Source organism: Antechinus flavipes, chromosome 2 (genome assembly GCF_016432865.1).
Source record: "Antechinus flavipes isolate AdamAnt ecotype Samford, QLD, Australia chromosome 2, AdamAnt_v2, whole genome shotgun sequence".
In the NCBI taxonomy this organism is placed as follows: domain Eukaryota; kingdom Metazoa; phylum Chordata; class Mammalia; order Dasyuromorphia; family Dasyuridae; genus Antechinus; species Antechinus flavipes.
In genome coordinates, this window is record NC_067399.1 from 342324790 (window position 1) to 342348480 (window position 23691).

Below are 23691 nucleotides of genomic sequence, written 5' to 3' on the forward strand. Positions count from 1 at the left end.
ACAGCAAAAATACATTCTTGGTGTCACTAGATAGACCACCAGTAGAGGCACATAATTGGGTTGTTATTGTTGCAATATACTTCTGAAGGATCTCTTTACATTCTGCAGCTTTTGGTAACAAAACCAGTTATTTCATTGCATCTTTCCACTGCCAGCTTCATGTTCCCTTTCTTGCCCTTGGAAAACCAGCTTAGGCAGCTGCTAGCAGACAAAAATCCCCATCTGCAGAGATGGCACTACTGCCTACAGACATCAATGCAGCACTCCCCATTGTTATTTCTGATATTGACCAAAAATATTCTAATTCAAATAAGAATAGGGCTTTGATTAAAGTAAATCAGAAATAGGCTATTGTCATATGGTTTTGTTTTTTACCATCAAGGATTTTCATATTTTATGCTTTTTTTTGTGATTTCCATAATCAAGATTGGCACTAGGTAAGAGTGCTGAGCCTGGAGTCATGAAGAACCGAGTTCAATTTTGATCTCACTAGCTGTGATCCAGGGTAAGTCACTTAAATCTATGTGCCTGAGTTTCCTTAGTTGTAAAATGGGGATCAGAGTAACACCTACCTACATCAAGAGGTTCATTTTCAGGAGCAAATGACACTATTTGTAAAAACACCTAACACAGAGCCTAGTGATGGGCACTACCCAAATGTTTATTCCCTTCCCCTTCAATATTGTGAATTCTTTCCCTTTTTCTCTGGAACTTTCAATGAGTAACGTATGCAAGGACCTGTGAGTGGACCTTCAAAGGGTACCAGATGCCCTTCTCCACTGTGGCAGAAAAGTGATAGCTGGTTGTAAGAGCAGGTATTGGCCCAGGTGAGTTTCTAGCTGCTTCTTTTTGTTTTATGAATCAGTAAAAAACAAGGTGGAAACAGACATTTAAATTTGGCTCTGCTGTTTTCCGGCAGAAAGGCAAACATCAGGCCCAACCATTGCTAACTCTTAGTACGAAAGGTAGCATTCCTGTCCCAGATTAAGGGAGCAGTGTGGTATACCCACATATCCAGGTAAATGTTCAGGCCCCAGTACGAGGGACATATTGAGGCTTCCATGTTTAGGCCTCTAACAATGGGCAGTGTAACAAGCCCCAGTGGGAACAGACATACTCTCTAGAAGCAGCAAAATAAGCAGCAAAGCATTCTAAGGCCCAGGAAGCTCTTAGCTTACTGTAATCTGGAAATAAGTGACAATATAGAACCTAGAAACAAAACAAATTATTTAGAAAAAGTAGTTATTTGGAGGTATAACAGAAGGCTTGCTTTCTAGTGACCTTAGGAAAGTAAACCATCTACCTAGCTCTTATGAAATATAGTCCCTTAAAAGAAACTTCTTTTAAAAGAGGCAAATATCTGACGGGGTACTCCAACATGGCCAAAGTAGAGATAGGAAAGCTGTGTCCAATAAATGAATGCTATATCCTTGCTACTCCCTGCACTCTCCCCTACGCCCCCCTTCAAGATTATGATTAAGTAAGCTTTCTTGTTAACTGTTATTCCAATGACATGACCAGCAGGAGTCAAATTCTACCCCAATTAATACCCTTCCTCAAATGTCAAGACCAAAACTAGGAGGGATGTCTTTTCTAGTCTCTTTCCCTTCCCACCTCAGCCCACTAGGAGTTTGAGGAAGTCAAAATAATGGCCAACATTTTTGTTAATGAGATGGAGCCTCTTTAAGGTCTTCAACTGACAACTAAAGCAGTTGTCATTGTTTCTTTCTGGTCTAGATTGGAAGACAGAAGGGAAGGTCTTACCTGGAAAAGTTGACAAACTGGAGATGTAGCATAATAGCATCAATTTTCAGGTACAATTATTTATTTTTATTTGGTTATATTTGTTGAAAGGGAAGGCTCCTATTTGGCAAGGAAGTTAGTGGGTTGTGATAAATGTAAAATCAAAAGAACATTAATACAAAAATATGGAAAACAAAGTCAAGGGAACATTAGCAGGATAATTTTGTTAGCAATGTTGATTTCCTATAGAATCATCACTTCGTATTAATAGGTTACATTTTGGTTCTTTACTCAGTTAGTGAAGACTAGGCCATTCACTCATTAGCCAGTCACCCTGTAGAGAAGTTGGTAAATCAACAACCAAATCTCCTAAGAATGGTTTTTTAGGAATTTTTAGAATAAAAAATATTAACATTAGTATAGTGTTTACTGTGTGCCAGGCACTGCACTAGTTATCAAATCATTTGGTCTTTATAACACAACAAATCTTTATATTAAAATGTAAAAAGCATTTTTAGCTGGCTCACCAGGCTATAGTTTGTTGACCCCGACCTACTACTAAGATTTTGTTAGCTGCCAATCTTGTGGTGACCTTATTTGCCACTTGATTATGATTAAAGTCAAAATAATGTAGCAGATTTAGAGAAAGTCCCCCTAGTTTCTAAAGCTTGGAAACAGAGCTAGAAACATATGGTTATTAGGAAAATGATAAATTGATAGTGCAAGCACTCTTCAGAAATGATAAATTTATCACTTATTCTTTTAATGGTTCGCTGCTTTTCTCTCATTTTCTATATAGTAGTAGGTAATTAGTGCTGAAATGCTGAAAGCTCCAAGTTGTGTAGCCAGGAAATTAATTCATTAACAAGAATACCTGAACAAATTAGATGAACAAAAAATATAGATTGGTTGTTGATCCATAATGTGACTTCACTAGGAATCAAATTCTGATTACACTATTTGAAAACCTGGGAACTATATGTTTGGCATTTACTATGCCACAGAAATGAGATAAAAGCTTCTCAAATGATATAACTTTACCAAGACATACAGTTCAGTCAATGTGCAATTTTTCCTTTTGCTACAAAAATTGTTTTACAGGAACATATGCTCATAGACAAAAAATGAACCCAGAGAAAGCTTAACTAAAGAGCATTTATTGTATTTTCTACTAAGCCTTTGAGTTTTGAGGACGTAACTAAATTTTGAAAAACCTTCACACAGAAGGGTATAAGTACAATGAACATTATGAAGCAGATATGAACAGCTGGGAAGAACTGTAACCAAGTGCTAACTGAGTGAAGACAAATTTTCAGCTACTTTTTAATAAAAAAGAAAAAGAAAGTAGGGAGGGACAGGGGCTTCAGATTGAACAAGACAAAAATCTAATACATTCAGCCTTGGCTAGATTGTAACAAAATGGAAAGAGGACTTCTATAATACAAAGCTCTCACTACAGCACGCTGTACACACCTGTTTTCCAAGCCCTCCCCACATCCCCCCCAAGGCTGCCACTTGGATTATTTGCCGGCTTGTTGGGCCTGCCGACGGAGAAGCACATAGATCTTCTCTTTGATCCAATCTTTGTTATAGGGCTGGTATGTCTGAGTGTCCGCTCGGTACCTGAAAATCCAAAAAGCAGGGATTACTGTTATTCTCTCCCAATAGAAATAGAGTCATTGAACCAGGCTGACAGAAGCCAGCAGAGATGTAACAGTGAAAATGAACAATAAAAATGCTGATGTCAGTTTTTAGCATCTGCCTTGGAAAATTTTTTTTTTTAAATTCAAGAACTTTATATTGTCTGGAGTAGTAAAAAACCAAAAATCTATAAACCATCAAAATAATAACAACAACAAAAAAAAAACTTATGGAAATGCAAATAAAAACAAACGACGTGTCACTTCAAACCTATCAGAGTAGCTAATATACCAGAAAAGGAAAATAGTAAATATTGAAGGAGATATGGAAAAAATAGGATACTAATGTACTTTTGGTGGAATTGTGAATTGATTCAACCATTCTGTAGACCAATTTGAAACTGTGTCCAAAAGGCTAGAAAATTGCCTACCTTTTGATCCAGCAATACCAGTATTACATCTGGATCCCAAAGAGAGAAAAGACAAAAAAAAAGAATCTATGTTTCAAAAACATGTATAGCAGGTCTTTTTGTGGTGGCACAGAATTGGAAGTTGAGGTGACAGCCATCAAATGAGGAATGGCAAATTGGATGACATGATTGCACTGGAATATTATTATTATATATGTAAAAAATGAGCAAGATGTACTCAGAAAAACCTGGAAAGTCAAAGTGATACAGTTCAAGTGATGATGAAATGCGCACCATCAAAAAAACACTGTACACAGTAACTATACTATATAGTATCATACGAATATAAATTGTGAATGATTTAGCTATTCCCAGCAATGCAAGGATCCAACTTAATTTCAAAGGATTTATGAAAAATGCTATCCATCTTCAGTGAAAGAACTAATAAAGAATGAATGCAGATGAAAGCATACATTTTTTTACTTCTTTGCTTGGGTTTTTTGATATGTGTTCCCTTACAACATAGACTAATACGGAAACATGTTTTGCATGACTGCAGGTATATAACATACATCAAATTGTCTGTCTTCTTAATGAAGGGAAAGGGAAAAAAAGCAGGGTGGGAAAGAATTAAGAACTCAAAAATTTAAAAAAATATTAAAATTGTTTTTACATGTCATTGAGGGGAAAAATATTAAAATAAAAAAGGAAAAATATTAGGGATAAGGACTATCATTAGTAGCAATGTCTAACTCATAGTCAAGAGGGTTATTAAAACCTGAAGTGCCAACTTAGAGCTTTGGAAGTCTCCAGAAAAGGGAGAAACATTTAAGTTGATCAAAAGTGAAGCTTATATGCACATTCACAATGTGAAAAATAGCTATCAGGCAGGTAGGGATTATCCATGAAATGTAATGAAGAATGAGCATTTCACAAGCACTGTGCACCATCTGGTGGGAATATGATGAATATGCAGAATAACTAGTTTGCCCTGAATATACGTGAGCTTATTCAGTGAAATTCATCTTTAACCTTTCAATCCCCTTGTTTCTTTCACAAATCTCCTTTTTATATTATTTCCGATCAAGGGAACAAATGTCAATTTTATGAATTTTAGTCAATTTTAGTCCCATTTTAGGAAAAGAAATATTAAAAACAGAGATACAAACTCCTTAAGGGCAGGGACTTTAATTTTTGTTATTAAGTAAGCCCTATTGTGTATTATAGTGCTTAAAAAACACTAGACATTTAATGAGCATTGCTGATTGGTGGATGCAGTTTTTAAGGGCTTTAGAAATGAAAATTTTTTTGAAAAAAAAATTAAAAATCTATCCAGAAATTTCACAGCAAAACATTTTTTCATTTGCTCCTATCTTCCCTCAGCTTCTAATCTATATGACCCTGCATAAATCAGATTTTCCTCCTATTGCTCTGAGTTCTCTTCTTTTTAATAGTCTATTCTTTACTCTATGAAAGTAGACAATTCTCAAGATTCTTTGTCCTGTAGCTATATAACCTCTAAGCAAAAGACTTACACATTTCTGTCTCTGGTCCAAACTTTTAGTTCTACATTTCCATCATCTGGCAGACAATTCCATGTAAATGTCATCTGTTCAAAATTGAAAATATCTCCCTCAAAATGAGCTTTCTTATGACCTCTTTTTAAATGATTAATGCCATCTTTCTTTCACTCAACCCTGAAACTCTGGAGTCATTTTTATTTGATTCCTTCTCCCTTATTCTCAAAATGCAACCAGCTAACAATCTTATGTTAACTTTTTCCACGATCTTTTATCTATCACCTTCTCAAAATCACCACCTTTATTAACCTCACCTGGACAATTCCAACTTCCTCACTTTCAGTCTCTCCCACCTTTAACCCATTTTTACAGATAATCAATCATTTAACTTTTGCTAAAGTATATTTGTAATTCAATCATCTAACTCTCCTATACTCTGATCAATCATCTTCAATAGCTAACCATCGAAAAGGTCAAGTCCTAAAGCTCAAGGTTCTCAATATATTCCCTAAACCTTTCTATCTTAATCTCTCATCACTCTAAATTTCCTCATATATTCAAATATTTAGGTGCCCACAAGGAGCAATGTATTGTGCAAGTAATGGAGAAAACACGAAACACTGGCTTTTGAATCCCAGGACACTGCAAAATGAAAAAGAGTTTACCTTCAAGAAGCATACATTATATTATAGAAGGTGGGTCTGTGAGGGTAGAAAATATATCTATCACCCTCTACTTATAATTACCGTCCTAGAGAACGTTAACTTGAATTCGTTGAGATATAAGCATTTAAAGGCAGTGGACAGAGCACTAGCCCTGAAGTTGAGGACCTAAGTTCAAATCTGGCTTCATACACTTAATGCATACACTTAATGTCAAATCTGGCACTTAAGACACTTTGTGATCTTGGGCAAGTTACTGATTGCTTCAAAAAAGAAAAAAAAAAAGACATAGTATTTAGTGAATCTTTATTTAACTAAGCATTCAGCTGCCTGATACTGCTTTGGTGATGCTCAAAGAGACCTATATAAAACTAACTATCAATCCCAAGTATACATCTTTTTCTCCACCCTGGATTGGGTCCAATTTTCCTTACAGTAGCCTAAGGAATATTCCTTTGCAAAATATAGTTTCCAGTCCATCAATATATACTGCTTTAGCTTTCTGAAATACATCGAATCCTCAGCAGGTGTTCTGAAAATTAAGACTGCCTATAGTTTTTTTTTTTTTTTAATCTTTATTTAATAATTACTTTATATTGACACTCGTTTCTGTTCCGATTTTTTTTTTCCCTCCCTCCCTCCACCCCCTCCCCTAGATGGCAAGCAGTCCTTTATATGTTGGATATGTTGCAGTATATCCTAGATACAATATATGTTTGCAGAACCGAACAGTTCTCTTGTTGACTGCCTATAGTTAAGAGTAGTTTTTAATCAGTTAGCATGTGTGTGCTTATCTATTGTCCTTGATATACGGCTGCACTGAAAATCCCTGTGACCTATTCCTACACAAGAAATATATATAATTAAGTCAGAGTTGCATCAATATCCTAGGCATCTGCTAAATAATTAATACATCATTCTCTAAACATGTCCTTTTTCTCATTTCCTTGTCTCATCATACAGTTTCTTCCAACTTAATTGCCTTTCTCTCATCCATATATCTTCCAAAAAGGACTGATAATACTTCCGTCCTTTACTCACTCAAATGTCATTTTCTTTCATGAAGTATTTCCAAATCTACACCAACCTTTTAGACTCCTTATTCTACAGGGGAAATTGTGTTACTCATTTTTGCATCACACAAAGCCACACAGTACCTTGCAACATAATATTTATGTTCAACTAGATACTCAGCATGAAATTTCACCTGTATAAAAAAAGGGAGACAACTTTTTAAATGTCACAACTAAATGTATTAACAATTCTCAGAGAGGATTTGAATCAAAAGTGCATTCCAAAATAAAAAAAAAAAAAACTACTCTCATACCCCAATCTAAAAATCTCTATTAGTGCTATTGCTTTTCTATGTCATTTTCCCATTTGAAAAAAAAAAAAAAAAACCTAATTTAAGGCAGGTAATATGGTGATTAATGAATTAAATGGATCTTGAAAAATCAAATAAATGGAATATTACTGTCCTATAAAAAATGATGAACAGGCTGACTTCAGAAAGGCCTAAAAAGATTTACATGAACCAAAGCTGAATGAAGCAAGCAGAATCAAGAAAAACATTGTACACATCAATAGCAGGATTGTGAGATTATCAATTATGACAGACTTGATTCCTCTCATAGTTCAGTGATCCAAGCAATCCCACTAAACTTCAGATGAAAAAAGCCATGTACTTCTAAAGACAGAACTATAGATCTGTAACACATACTATGTTCACCTTCCCCATCTTCCCCCTTTTATTCTGATTTTTTTCTCTCAACATGATTCATATGGAAATATGTAAAAAAATGAATATACAAATTTTTTTTTTACACACAACTGGGGGTAAAATATTCATAACTAGGTTTCCACTTTATTGGGCAAATTTTAAATTTTTTTGTTTTTCTTTGTTATAAGGAGAGGTTTTGAGAGTCTATTAGAAATTTCACATGTGCATATGTACATGCATGCATTAATATATACAAATACATACAAATAAACCTTTTAAAAAAAGAAATAAAAGAAAAATGTTAAATATTTGAATATACTTTGAGTGGACAAGAATTTTCTAATTCAATCTGATAAACAGATCATTTTAAACTAGAAAAGGATTTGGAATAGTAAACTGTAAGGATTTTATATATACCACTAATTAAAATTAACTGGACAATTAACATTAATCACTGTTACTATATGATCTGGGACACTGAGGAGTTAAGTGACTTGTCCAGGGTAGTAATAGTAATAATCCAGAAACTAGACTTTAACCCAGACCGTAAAATCTAAAAAGAAAATGTACATTACAGTCTGTTGTTCTGAAAAAATTCCTATCCTATAATCCACATATAATAATCATAGAGGTGTGAGTTAAATGACTGAGATCCTAAGATATAAATAAACCTTAAAAGAACTGAAAACTACAGAAAAATCGCATGTAAAAACTGCTCCTAATCATAACTGAAATGCAATTCAAAGCAACTTATGAGACTTTCACTTCATATTTAGCAAATTAGCAAAGATAACAAAAATAAGAACAGTCAATGTTGGAGCAAAGAGAGGCATAGTATTGAATTATTAGTGGAGTTGTCAATTTATCTGATTATTGTGGATATCAGCTAAAGACTGCTAGGAAAAATCCATGTCCTTTTAACTTCAACATCTCATTGGTAGGTATTATGTAATCAGGAGATCAAAGATAGAAATAATAGTTCCACAAAGGACAAAATGCTTACAGCAACAATTTATGTAGTAGCAAAATACTATAAACAAAACAGATATTCCCTGACTAGGATATTAATCAATAAATTGTGGTATATTAAAGTAATAGAATGTTACTATTACTATAAGATATAATAAATATCAAGATTGAAAGAACCCAGATTTTATAGGATTGAGAATATAGTGGGTACTAATGAAATTGCTGCAGTAGGTATAGACAACTTTTTCAAGAAATTTAAAAACAAGAGAAGAATGAAAGAGTAGTAGATAATGAAAAATGGAGCAAGAACGTGGAAGAAATGACTATAAGCAGATGGAAAGGTAATAGTAAAAGGGAAATAGAAAAGAAAAGAGAAGGAAACAGGATCAAGGATAAAGATAAGAATACAAATGAAGACTAATGATATGCTAGAGGGAAAGAAGAAAAAATAAATGATGTTAAAATGTTCTAAGGAACTGAAATGGGTGAGGACATTCATTTGAATAACTATAAATTTATAAATGATGTGTGGGTAACAAGGTAGTGGGAAGCATAATTAAGAACAACCAGTCATACTCCAGCTCTGCTACTTATGTGTCATTTAACCAATCCCCAGTTTTCTCATTTGTAAAATGGGGTACTTGTATTACTGGATCAAGATATGAGGAGAAAAGTTCTTTGCAAACTTCAAAATACTATGTATATATGAATTATTATTGGGGGGCAAAGTGACAAAAATGTTTGAAGAATTGTGAGGAAAAAAACAGGGAACTAAAATAAACAGAGTAGACTGTTACACGCCGCTAGGCCATAAGATCAGCCTTCACTTTTACATATTAGACAAAAATGTATATAAAAATGGCTGCTTAAAGCTAGTATCACATAAATTCCATCCTGCTCCTATGCATTTTTCAATTTTTTAACATTTTTATTTCAAAGTTTTGAGTTCTAAATTCTATCTTTCCCCCCTCCCTCCTCTTATCTCCTTGATAAAGTAATCATACAAGTTCAATTATGTAAAACATTACTGTTATTCATTTTGTACAAGAAGATTCAAATAAAAGGGGGGAAAAAAGAAACAGTGAAAAATAACATGAGTCAGGCTTTTAAGTTCTTACTCTGGAGGCAGATAGTATGTTTCATTAATCTTTTGGGATTGTCTTGAATCTTTGTATTGCTGAGAATAGCTAAGTCATTCAAGTTCTTCACTTTGCATTAATTCATATAAGTCTTTCCAAATTTTTCTGAGATCCCTTTTTTATAGTACAACAATGTTCCATTACAATTATATATAACAGCTTGTTTAGCCATTTCCCAATTGATGTGCATGAATTCAATGTCCAATTCTTAGCTACACCATAAATAAGAGCTGCTATAAATATTTTTTGTACACATAGGCCCTTTCCTTTTATGAATGTTTTTGGTGGTATTACTGGATTAAAGGTATGCATTTGATCTATTCTTTAATTACATGGTATTAAAGAATAACATAATTTTTATCAACAGCAACCCAGAATGCTTTTGAACAAAAACCCTGATGAACTCTGTGATATACAACCAAAAATGGGGAGAATGTTAAATTGTAATGAGAGTTCTCTCTGCTTACTCATTTATTGGGCAAATCTTTAGAAACTTTCAGTGCCTTTAATTCTAAAGTATAAAATGGAATGATCATTCTTACTTAAATGGCAGACTGAGATAATGCACAGAATTACAGTATTAAATTGAATCAGTGACTAAGAGGGAAGAAGGAAAACTAGAAAAAAAAGAATAAAAATTTTTATTTACAATGGCAGATGATACTTACACAAGGCAGCTAAGATCTGCCAGATCATCAATGAAATCAAACAACTGACTGATATCATATGTGATGGAGGGACTGTTGGGATTCATTCTCTTCAGATGCTCTTCATACATTTTACAAACTCCTAGAAAGAGAGAAACAAGATCTTATACAAAGTTCGTGATTTGAGCAGTAAATGTCAAGTTTAAAAAGACCTAAGATATTTTGAATTTATTTTGATTGGTATTAGGTTTATTGCTCTGTTTTCCCACTTTAAAATGCAACTTACTTTTATGAATTCATTATAATATTAACTGTTCAATGTCTTTATTTACCACAGTGAAGTCAAAGCACAGGGCTCGAGTAAAGGGATTCATTATTCAGTAGATCAAACAGCCTGGAATGTTAGTTTTATTCTCTCCTGTCACAATGAATTGTACTGCTAAAGACATATCTAACACTAAACTGAACATATATTGTTTGATCCAGAAGTATCACAGATAGGCTCACATCCTAAAGAGATCAGAGATGACAGAAGGAAAGGTCATATATGCAAATATATACACATAACCCCAGAACTACTTCTAATAGCAAAAAACAATGGAAACAAATAATTTGTCTATTCAATGAACAAATTATGGTATATGAATGTATTGTTGTGTTATAAAAATCATTAATTTCTCAAGGAGTGAACTTGGAGAAATATGGAAACGTTCATGTGAATTGACTGGAGACTAAAGGCAGAAGTGGGAGAACAAAAATAACCACAATAAGGTAAGGAAAATATCAAACGCCTTCAAAATTTTGATCAATATAATGTCAAATTCTGAGAAAGCTAACACAAGCCTTCTACCTCTCAGTAGAAGAGACAGACTACAGGTGTGAACTGAAACACATTTTCAGACATGACCAATATGTTTTGCTTTGTTTTATTTAACTACATTCAACCAAAAGAAAAATAAAAGGAAGGTTCTAATGCAGGGTTGGGTACATGGAAAGTCACTGGAAAGGGATGGAAGCATAAGAAAAATGCATTAATAAATCACTTAATAGGGGGGAAAGTACACCTGTTATTTACTAAGTATGTAACCCTCTGAGCCTCAGTTTCCTAATCTATAAAATTAAAGATAACAGTCAACTCTAATATATACCTCACAGGGTTGTTGTTAGTGTCAAGTGAAATAATACATCTATGTAAAGTAGTTTGCAACTTTAAAGTATGATACAAACATCAGCTATTATGCTATCTCAGCAAATAAAATATAGTGTGCTGGACAGGTTCTGTTTTGCTTTTAAAAGATAGTGAAATTTTAAAATTTTAGAAAGCAATTCATCCCCATCAAATTAAACTGAAATCAATTAGCAGAATAAAGGGAATCATTCCCACAATAGGAGGAATAAGGCTGTTCCCCCCCACACACTCCTAACTTCTAAGGCTTCTTTAGTGTAATGGGACAACTAACTCAATTAACAGGTCCTGGGGCTACAAATACAAAAAAATCTTACCCCAAAGTTGCTTATTTTCTACTGAATGAATTTGACACTTGGCAATTTGGAAAAAGTATGTCATATTCTTATTCCTTTAGACAGGTGTTAAGTTTAATTATGCTTAATATGTTCAAGCTAATGAAGGCATCAGCAAACAATGTGCTGCAAAGAAGTGGCTAATTTATCAACTCCCATTATAATGCAACTTGGATAAATCATTCAACTAACAGCTTACCAAAAGACAAAGTTATGACTATCAAAAGACTGACTATAACCAATAAAAAGAAATTTCAAAGGCTCATTGACAGGCTGGTCATAGAGTGGAATGATTCATAAAGAGCATCTACTAAATCAAAGGGTGGCTGTGATTTGCTAGTTAAGGGATTCATATCAATGAATCCACAGAGCTTTAAAGAATAAAGAATTATTAAATTCAATAATGCTAATCACTGAAGGCTTTCTTTAAAAAAAAAAAAAAACTGTAATGTATGCAAAGTTTATATTCCAGGTGGAAAAATATTGGGGTGATCAAGGCAACACAAGTGAGGAGCTGTAATGAGGATAACTTCACAAATATCAATCCATAAATGGAGAACATTACATACAAAGTCATATTTTTAAAAAAAAATATGTTCACTGGTTTTTCTGTTACCCTCCCCCTTCCTTTCTTCTTTGTAATGTAAAAAATAAAATAAATTCTTTTAGAAAGGTGATTCTTTGAGAGGATGGAATATATGGAACGTAAAACCAAAAGATTTCAATAACAGTATTAAAAAAAAATCCAGTCTCATAACTTTTCATCCTGTATATATAAAGTAATTTTTGCAGGGGAGGAAACTCTCTCAACTAGTGCTAACTTACCTTCCATACATTCATTCACTGATTCATAATCAGCATAAGTTCGGCCTTCAGGCCTCTTGGTAGGTTGTACCAACAAAATAGTATGAGACTGCAGGAAAAAAAAAAAAAGGCAAATTCAATATAGTTTCTTAGCAACATTTGAATAAAGTATAATCTGAAACGCATGTTCAAGTTTAAAACTGTTACAAAAACATAAAGGAGTGTTATATTTCATTTCCTGAGTATTTATGCAACTGCATATAACATAAAATTTAGGTACTTCATATTGAAGTTCCATGAAACCATTACTTGGCAAAAAAACAAAAAAAAAAAACAATCATTCCTTGAAATTAGATCCTGTATTCTGAAACTAAAATCTTGTTATTCTTTTCTCCCAAAGAATTATCTGACATATTTTTTTCCTTTTTGTTTTCTTGTCACCGCCTTAACCCAATTCATAGTCAATCTCCCAGCAAGTTACAAAAGACTAACAACTCTCCATCTACAATTTCTCACAGCTCCCTATCCATCTTACATACACTAACATTTTAGGAAGCTGAACTATTACTTCTTATGCCTCCTTAAGCACAAAAACCTTCAGTGGCTCCCCGTGTTCTACAGCAGGAGTAAAGAAATCATGTTTTGCTTACTTATAAGCTAAGAAGGGCTTTTACATTTTAAATATAATTTTCACATTTTTAAATGTGAAAATTCTCAAGGTGAGGGGTCTACAAAAACAACCCTAAAATTGGGCAGAAATTTGCTGACCCTTGGTTAACTTCAATTGTTTCATGTAACCTTCAAAGTCTTCTGTAGTCAAGCATCAGCCTATCTTTTCTAACCTTACTTCATACTACAGCCTAGTATTTCTTAAAAAATGTGGGTCACATGAATGTGTAGACTGTGAAATTATATTTTATTATAAGTAAAGGTTTGATTTGTATACCTATACACCCAGAGTTGTGTAAAAATTTCTTGGGCAAAAAGGGATTGTGAGTGGAAAAAGTTTACAAGAAGCCCTGATCTACATACTATTTATTCATTTTGGTATTAGCTATTTGTGTATCATACTCTGCCTAACGGATCATGTTCTTTGAGGCCAGGAACCATATTTTCTCTATGTCCCACATATCTCTGGTAAAGCACTTTGCTACCCAAAGGAGATGTTTTATTGATCAATTGATTATTAATCCCTACACAACCATCTTTCCCTTCCAACTCTTCTTATTTTGAAGAGAAAGGTTAGTTTTTATTTAGGTGCTTGAAGAGCAATTGGGTAGTTTGACAGAAAGAAATTTCCCTATCTAAAACGAACTTTTCACAAATAAAATGTTTTATTGAAGAGTACTGGCAGAATGGTATAGTGACTAGAAAGCCTATCTTAGAGCCAAGAAGACCTGGATTCAAATTCAGCTTCTGACAGATACTATCTATGTAACTCAGACAAGTGTTTTTAATTCCTCAGTCTTCTATCCTACGTTTAAGACTATAAATTGTGGAACATCTGAACTGTATTGGTAGAAAGATCTTTCTTACCAGGAGTTAAGAAGAACAACAGTCACCAGCAGCAGCAGCACAGATATAGCTAGTCTGTTCTATTAATCTAATTTTTAATCAAGACCCAATAGTTCTGATCATCATTGTTTTATAACATAGTTTAAGGTGTGGAAGTGCAACTCCCCCAACTTTTTTATTATTACTTTTGTCATTTTCCTAGAAATTCTAGACCTTTTTCTTCATATGAATTTTATTCCTTTGATTGCTCTATAAATTAACTCTTTGGCAATAAATCTGCAAATTAGAATTTTAATATTGACATGGTCCCAAAATGAACAACACCTATCCTCCAATTGTTAAGTGTTCCTTTACTTCTATAGTGTTTTCTAATTATGCTTATGTCTTCAGTGTTTTGATAAAGATTAACCCTCCCAGATATATCCTGTATTTTTATAATTATTTTGAATGGGACTTCTCTATCATTTCCTCATGTTTTTTATTATAATATAAAATAATGACCTGTGGATTTATATCTTGCTATTTTACTGAAGCTAATATTTGACTTAGATAATTCCTTTTGCTGATACTCTGAGGTTCACTTAAAAAAAAATCTTAGCTTTACTGACATCTTTTGTTTTTACATCACCTTCATTTCCAAATGTAAATCGCTCCCTCCGTTACTCAACAAGTCATCCCTTGTAACTAAGATTAAAAAAAAAATTAAATTAAAAAGCAGTCCAGAAAAATCTACCAAAACATTAACTATGCAATATTCCACAACCATAGTTCCCCACCTCACAAAAGAGGGAAATAAGCACATTTCTCAACTCTCAAGGACCAATCTTGATAATTATAATTATGTGGTATCCAGATTTGTTCTTTCCCCTTTTATTTTACATTTTAAATAATTTAACTGATACAACACTAAACCTATAAGTTAACGTAAGCAATATCATTTTTTCTTATATCGTTACAATCCAACTATAAGCAACAAAAAGCTTTCCAATTATTTAAATCCTCCTTTTATTTCTCTGAAGTGTCCTATAAATTCTAAAGGTGTCTGAGTAAAACGAATCCTGGACTTTGTAATTTCAAATGGTTTTTGTTTTTCTACCATTTCTTCCTAGATTTTGTTACTGCTCTACAGAAATATTAATTTATGTGTGAATTACATTTTCAGCCTTCTACATTGTCTCCCTTAGTTTGACTAAGCTTTCCTAAGTAATCATCATGTCATCTACTTTCACATATAATTTTGCTCCTTCACTGCCACTGCTTATAACTTCAGATTCTTTTTCATGTCTTATAAAATTTTGAGAACTATTATGAAGGAAATGTCAATATGGGAGGGGGATGAGATGAACAAAAACATAAGATCAATAAAAAGAATATGTGTGTATGGATTTGTCCCATACATCAAATATGATAATTAGTACCATCACACAGAAAATAAGTTAAAATAGTGCTAATGGCTTGCTGTAAACAAGAGGCTAAATTGAATTTTTTCTTTCAGCTCTCTTGGCATTCAATACATTCCTCAACAGCAGAGAGGACAGGACAGCTTTGCATTAGTCCTACGTCATAGAAGGTTTTTGGTGTCTCCATTTCAAATTATGCTCTAGGTTTTGGCTTATGTAAATTTCTAACATTAAAAAATGGGTCTTGGTCTTTTATGCCTATGCTTATAAAAATTTTTGGCATTTGTGTTTTCAAGAGGATTGTTCTGCATCTTTTCAGGTTAACTGCTTTCCTAATTTTGAACCATACTTGCACCATGGCATAAATCCATGATTATCAGCAAATAATTTTGAGTCTTTTCTTAAGATTTTATTTAAACTTTTTGCTTAATATACACTGGTAATAATGGCAGTAATTGTCTTTTCTTGCTTTATTCCTCTCTGGTTTAATTATTGAAATCATACTTTATCTCATAAAGGTAAGCTGGTGAAGAGATAAAAGCAAGACATCAAACTATTTGGAGAGGGAAATCCTATTTCACAATACAGAAATAAATTAGCAAAAAAAAAAAAAAAAAAAAAAAGAATTTAGATGAACATATCTAACAAAATATACCAAAACTAAGTTCCAAATGGTGCATGCAGTTTAAAGAATGAAAATACAAAAGATCACCTTATTTTAAAAAATGGAAGAGGATAGAAGTCAACACACCTTTCACAATCCTAACTAGAGGGAAAAAATCTTAAGCAAGAAATAGATATAAGAAACAATTTCAATTGCATGAAATAAAAGTTTTTTCCATCAACAAAATCAATGAAACTAAAATATAGTAAATTTGATTAAAAGATTAAAAATATCTTTATATCAATTATATCTGCCCTATATCTGTTATTTAAGAAACAGAAGGAATTAATAATACTAAGGTATAAAATCAAAATGTATTCCCAGTAAAACACTTTTAAATATATGAACAAACAATTCTCAAAAAAGAACTTGCAAGCTATTAAGAACCAAACCACTAATAATTAAAAGATAAATCAAAACAACTTTGAGGTTTTATCTCATATCTAGCAAACTGCCAAGGATGACAAATAACAGACATATTTCATTTTGGAAAGGCTATGGGATGACATACACACTAACATGGTTGGTAGAGCTATGAACTGATATATCTATCATGGAAAATATTTTTGAATAATGTGAAAAGTGATTAAATTATTCATATCCTTTGCCTATAATAATTAAACTATCTAAGAACTGATGAACAGTGACGTATAACCAGAAAAATGCAATGATTACAAAAATCAAAATAATAAAATGAAATTCTATCCTATATAATAATAATTATTAATCCTTGGTCCTGAAGAAGAGGAAGAGAAAGGGCACTATGGATGCGAAATATTACATACACTGTAACAGCAGTTCTCAAATTTTACACTGTTGAAAAGTGAGAATAATCTATGTTTAATAACAACATTAACCATATGAAAAGCAAAAACTGATGAATTTTAAAGTATTCATTTAATTCATTAAAAAAAAAACAAATTTATTACATGCTAATAATCTTTTTTTTTTTTTAAGAAAAAACTCCTAACATGTTCCAAAATAATAACAAAAAAAAAGTTAAGGATAATGTAATTATTTTATATATTTTTGCAAATCTCTTTGATGTCTGATTAAATAGAATTCACACTTTTGAGACATGTTGTCTGACATGAATTAAGTGAAGAAAAACCGGCCTCACACAGATAGGTAAATGAAAAAAGGAAACATATTTTAAAAAGGAAGTAAAATCTTAACATTATTATAATAAGTGTAACCTCTTGGTTCCCCTAAAAGGGTGTCAAGGGCTCCTGGGAAGTTCCATGAACCAAAGCTCAAGAAGTGCTGCAGTATAAGACATTGTCAGTGTGCATTGTTTTCCTTAACTTTTTCCCCCCTTTTGTTATATGAAGGAAATGTCAATATGGGAGGGGGATGAGATTAACAAATAAAAACATAAGATCAATAAAAAGAATATGTGCATATGGATTTGTCCCATACATTAAATATGATAATTAGTACCACCACACTGAAAATAGGTTAAAATAGTGCTAATGGCTTACTGTAAATAAGAGGTTAAATTTAATTTTTTCTTTCAGTTCTCTTGGTATTCAATACATTCCATAATATTACTGCAATCTATTTTTTCACCCTCCTTTCTCACTACTCCCCTTATTTTAGATAAAAAGGCTTATTCCCCATACACTGGATATGTTCTCTGCCACTCTTCCTACCCATACCGCTTTTCTTATCAAAATATGCCCTTTCATTCAACAATCAGGATCAAATGCCAACTCCATAAAATCATGTTTGATATCCAACTCCCAAATTGTTTTGAGACCTGAACTTCGATAATTCTCTGCACTGTTTGTATTAATTATCACTGTCTAGCTTATAATTTCAACAAATTTTACTACTTCTTGCTTATAGATTCAAAAAACCGTTTATTGGTATATCCAATTCTAAATTCCTTATGGAACTTAATTTGTCTGAATATATTAACAAATAAATAGTACAATTTTGTTGTTTTCAGAATAAAGATTATTATTCTTTTTTTTTTTGGGGGGGGTATCATAAGATACTAACTTTTCAAAATTTCACTTTCTTCATACAGAACCATTTGCAGAGCTTTCTGGAGGTACTTCGCTTTAAATACAATTGCATTAGATTCAAATCCTTTATTGGCCTAATGTGTTTTCCAGCATTCCTCATGAATGTTTTTGAGTTTTAACCAACACAAAGCTGCATTTTTTTTTTCTTTTTTACTATGGATTACAGTAAAAGTTATGCTAATGTCAAAGCTGAGAAAACTAATAGCTACCTCAGTAAAAAATTTAGGAAACTTTCATTTTCACTCTGAATGATACTCTCAACATCTCCAAGTCTGGTTAATTTTAATTCATTGGGCATTGCTAGTTCATTTTCCCACCTTCCTTCTAAAATATAATCGAATATGAGAAAGACTAACCTTTTTTTTAAAGTTTCAAAATATTTCTCACATTTCTACTATTCTTTAAAACTCAACTCAATCCCATCTCCACAAAGTTTTCTTGATGCTAACTTTTAATCACAATAAATTGTTCAATTCCTTAATGCATTTAAAATACAGCACTGAACATTACCACTTGATTACTAACAAGTAAGCATCTAGGCTCAAGCTTGAATATAGTATAGTTTTCTATTTCGAAATGCCCTGCAAAGTGCCAGGCAGATAGAGTAGTAGCTTTTGGAATGGTTACAGAATAGTTAGTAGCTTAAGCCATCGAACAAAGACTCAAAATTCTTTAAAAATATTGTTCAATCTAGTCATGAAATACAAAAGAAATTTTTTTTTCAGAACAAAGCTAATTCAATTTTGCTACCAATTTCCATTTTAAATTCTAATCAGACTAGATGGCTCCAATGGGCATGTCAGAAATAAGTTGTCAGGGACACCATTTTAAAAATAGTTTATACTATTAACACAACATATATTTAAGATATGATCAATAAAAACGAGAAAAATATTTAAAAAAGATTTCACAAAGATGTAAATTATTTTCCAGTGCTGAGATTATTTGTTTTAACTCAGCAAGGATTTAATAACTGCCTACCTATCAATTTTAAGATACTGAACATAGGCTTAATTTGCACTTGTATATACCAAGATCCTCCGAATCTTAAAACTCAAGGGATAGAGAATAAAAGGCACTTTATTTAATATCTAACGAAAATAAGCTCACTTGATTTGCAAACTCTTAAATTATACATTTCTTTAGATAGTTAACATTGATTTGGGAAAGGCACAGGTAATAAAATGTAAGAGGTTGACTTTAGCCTGTGAAGAGGAAAAAATAAGAGTACTATGGAAATGATGAATTAAATTAACACAAGAAGAAAAAACGGAGAGCAGCAGCACTCATACATGAGGAGTGGCAACTCCAACTCCAAGGTCAGTTTAGTGACTTCCCTACAAAACACATGCATTACTTCTAACACCCTCGGCAGATTTTGGAGGGAAACATTCCGAGCCATTATAGCAGCCTCGGAGTCGGGGAGGAGGTGGGGGGGGGGGGGCAGAAAAACAGGCTCATCCCCATCATCCCCAAGCCCGCCACCTTGGAGCGAGCCATTTCCGAGGCCTCACCTAGCTCCCCTGGGGCTGGTGCGTGCCCGCCTCGCACCTGGCAGCTGCTGCTCTCGAGGCGGCCCAAGTCAAGGAAGGGGATTCCGAGAGCAGCCCCGAGCCAAGCGCGGGGCCGCTCCCCGGCGGGTGAGTGGCGAGAAGGGGAGTGGGGGTGGGGGTGGTTCGCTCGGCCACAATGCGGGAACGGGGGCGCTGGGGACCAGTCCCCGAAGCCGGGGGAAGGGTAGAATCATAAGGGTTAGGGGAGCCTCCGGTTCGGCCCTTCCGGCCTAGGATTAGAATTTGGGGTCGGGGGCGGCCGCCGAGGCCTCTCACCATAGTGCTGAGCTCCGCCGCTGCCGCCGCCACAGCCACTGCACACGAGCTGAGCCGCAACACCGCTAACAGCCAATCCCCGCGAGAAGTGGCACCGGAAGTCGGCGCCGCCGCAACGCGAGAGCACCCCCTCGGAGACTAGAGACCCATACCTTCAAAGGAGTTGTTGACGCCTGACTGGCCATCTTTGATGAGGGAGGAAAGACAGCTGAGAGACCTTTCGACTTTAAGGCAGATCTTGCTTTCTCCAGGACGCTGAATATTAGGCTTCTATGATCAGACATCCATTCCAAGGGACCAGCTGCTCACGGAGCGACAGAGATCCAATCCCACAAGCCCAACTCAAAGATGGCGGCTGGCTGGGTCGAGGAGAACCAAAAGTAGGTTGTGTCTAGGAGAGGACGGTTGTGACCCGGAAACGACGTTTAGAAGAGGAGGGTGCGGGGGCGGGGAGGGAAATGCCGAGATCCGGAAGTAAATGTTTGGAGGAGGTGCCACTTGGCGGCAATGGCTGCAATGGCGGCGGAGGTGGAGGCTCCCGGCCGAGGCTGGGCAGCCAGGGGAACCCCTGGGTATAGGCCAGAGACTGACTTCTGTACACGCTTCTGCTGAGTTCTCCTCCGAGGTTCCCGTTAGAGAACTGCGGCCTACGTTCCCCAGCCCTCTAGACACGGAGGAAGTTGGCCGGTGCTGGTGGGCTGCTTTGGGCCCTAAGGGGGGAGGTCACTGGCGGCGTACTCAGGAGGCAGAAGCACTCGCAGACCTGAGAGGTTTTCTTGCCTCTCCTTCTAAAGGCAGTGTATCCCCTTTCCACTACTGCCCCCATTCCAAACCCCAGCAATTTTAGAGCTTTCCGATTGAAGAAATCATCCCTCACACAGTATCATTCCCTTTTTTTGACTTTTTCCCTGTGTAACGAATTGAACAACAGAAATCTTTCACTCTTGTCACTTGTGGATTAAAGGTTGTGGATGAGGCCGCCAAAAACCCACACTGGTACTCTTACCAGGAACCACTAATTCTCCCTAGAAGTAGACAAGGAAGACATAAACCTGCTGTCGGTGGGAGGCCTAAAGATCTAATCCGAGAAGTTGATGCCCGAAGTCTCTTCTTTTGAAGCTACGACAAGTGTTTAAGCACTTTTTGAAACCCCAAGGGGGCGGGAGGGGGGAGGGGGAGGAATAGTGGTTTGATGTTCTTTGGGATAACTAAAGGACAAGAAAATGGATGATTTCATCTCCATTAGTCTTCTGTCGCTGGCCATGCTGGTAGGATGTTACGTGGCTGGAATCATTCCCTTGGCTGTTAATTTCTCCGAGGTAAGACATCTCAATAATCCCTCAGTTTTCAAGATAATTGGTGTAAAGTAGCATTGTGATGGATAGACTCCCTAAATGGTGTCTGGGCCAAAGACTTCTTGCTGGACAAACTTTAAAATGCCAGAAGTAGTGCAAAATTATCTTCAAGATGCTTTTTTAAAATGCTAATTGGTCTGATTCCAGTTAAAACCAGTGTGTTTCGTTGTCTTGAGGAAAAAAATGCCAATTTAAATTTTGGGATTGTTAGCTTTTCTCAACTATATTTCTGAATAAATCTCAGAAATAGAATTTTTTCAAAAGTATGCTGCTAATAGGGTGATAGAAGTACTGATATTTAAAGAGTGGGATTTGGAAAATATTTGTTTTAGAAACCTATTCTTTTTGTAATATTTAGGCAAACATTAAGTTTATATTTCAGGTCCTGAACACATACTGAGAATATAGACATAGCATACATAGATTCTTAAAATGCTATGTATAATTCACAAAATGCAAAATCTGCAAAGATAAGAATATATTGGTTCTTTGGTTGGTCAGAGTGGATGAGATTTTGAGTTTAGGCCACATTTTTTTTTTCATGGTGAAAATTTTTATTAAAAACCTGTTTTAGGCAAAATCACCGTGCTAGGAATACAAGAGAAAAGGGACAAGAAATCAGCAAATATGAAATGGCAGTTCTGTGTTAGATAACTGTTCACAGAGAAATAGTGTAATACGTAATCTCAATCTTTTAAGAAGCATATTGCTTAGATGTGGAGATAAAAACTTGCTGAATAATCAGTTAAAAAAATTTAAAAGTATTACACTGTGTAATACAAAGTAGTGTAGAAATTTAAAAGCCCTAGTTTTTATTGCTATAGGAAAGAGATGAGCCTTCACTTCAGGTAAAAAAGAAAAACTTGAACCAAAAAATGGGCAGAGGAAATTAAAATTAATCTCTTTTGAGGGACCATAAGATACTAGCCTACCTAAAGAGGAAGTTGTGAATGCTTTCAGAATGCCTCCATACTGCTCAGTATCTTAAGAATTGGAATCGAATCAGTACTATTGGAAGTAACAATTCCCAGTTGTTGGGACTATGATTCAGGTGGAAAACCCGTTATTAGAAGGCCAAAAGCTACTCCCAAGGAACCTCTCCATTAAGCCAAAGACTATATAATTATATGGGCAGTATAATGAAATTGCATCCCAAAGTGATTTTTCTAAAACAAGGGTTCTTAATCTGGGATCCTCCTCTCCCAATCTCCCACCCCACCCTCCCAAATTCATAGTTTTAAGAAAGCCCATGGATTTTAAAAGTTGATGTTTTTTAAACTATTTAAATATACGTGTGTTTGCATATATATACATTCAATATTAAATATTTTGATTTCTTTTATAATGTATTTTATATCACCCATTTAAAAATATTATGAGAAGGGGCTCATGACAGAATAAAAGAACTTAGATTTAAGTTCTTTTAAGAAGAAAATATGTAAAAAGGCCATACTGCACAGAACAAAAGCCCTTCAGATTGTCTAAACTTTGTACTTAAATATCATTTCAGTCACAATTATAAATATTGTTTAATTGAATTAAATAAGCATTAAGCATTTCTTTTCCAAAATAGTTTGATCTTTCTCAAACTCAACATTTTCCTGAGTTGTCAGTTAAGTTGTTTATATTGTACTAAATTGGTAAGAAATTTCATTTATATTACACTAAAAGTAAATATTTAGATTCTGTTTGTGATGTTGCTTATAAGTCAATCCAATAGAAACATTGAGAGCATCTTTTTCCAGTAATGGCCTACTGTTAATTTCTTTTCCAAATACTCTGATGGTTCTTAATGTCTGATTAGTGTTACACACAATAGAAATAAATGCATTTGGAATTGTGAAAAGGGAACACATCTGTTAGATCTAATACAGACAAATATAACTCTTGTCTAGACATTTTAAATATTAACAGACCATCTCAGGAATTATGTAGCTCTCTTTGAGAAAATTATCCTCTAAATATAAAATAAATGCACTGGGAAATTTCCATTTAGAAGGGAAACAAAAAAGTAAAAATAAAATAATACAGTGCATTCATTTGTATATAGGAAATATTTACTGAAATTCTTAATACAAGGGCAGTTAAGTGACAAAATGGAGAGTGTGCTGGCCCAGAGGGAT

General features: G+C 34.3%; 2 protein-coding genes across 6 annotated transcripts in view; one reads left to right on the forward strand and one right to left on the reverse strand.

The window, feature by feature from the left end:
- Positions 1 to 1807: 1807 nt before the first annotated feature.
- Positions 1808 to 20497, reverse strand: ERH (ERH mRNA splicing and mitosis factor). Of its 3 annotated transcripts, XM_051977916.1 has the most exons (5): positions 20214 to 20356; positions 14919 to 14974; positions 12797 to 12884; positions 10472 to 10592; positions 1808 to 3366 (listed from the first exon to the last, which is right to left on the reverse strand). In XM_051977916.1, the coding sequence occupies exons 2-5, from the start codon at positions 14922 to 14924 to the stop codon at positions 3264 to 3266; spliced, it is 318 nt and encodes a 105-aa protein (XP_051833876.1). In that variant the 5' UTR covers positions 14925 to 14974; positions 20214 to 20356; the 3' UTR covers positions 1808 to 3263. The 3 variants fall into 3 exon arrangements, with proteins under 3 accessions (XP_051833876.1, XP_051833875.1, XP_051833877.1); XM_051977915.1 differs by lacking the exons at positions 14919 to 14974; positions 20214 to 20356 and adding an exon at positions 20366 to 20497; XM_051977917.1 differs by lacking the exon at positions 14919 to 14974 and having other exon boundaries at positions 20214 to 20321.
- The window catches only part of SLC39A9 (solute carrier family 39 member 9), a 42100-nt gene continuing 38894 nt past the window's right edge, over positions 20486 to 23691 (forward strand). Inside the window, exon 1 of one of the 3 annotated variants that reach the window (XM_051977908.1) lies at positions 20486 to 20593. In XM_051977908.1, the coding sequence (XP_051833868.1) occupies positions 20486 to 20593 (108 nt within the window). Of the gene's footprint in view, positions 20594 to 20683; positions 21533 to 23691 lie in introns of those variants that run through there. The other 2 variants (XM_051977905.1, XM_051977906.1) reach the window with 2 other exon arrangements.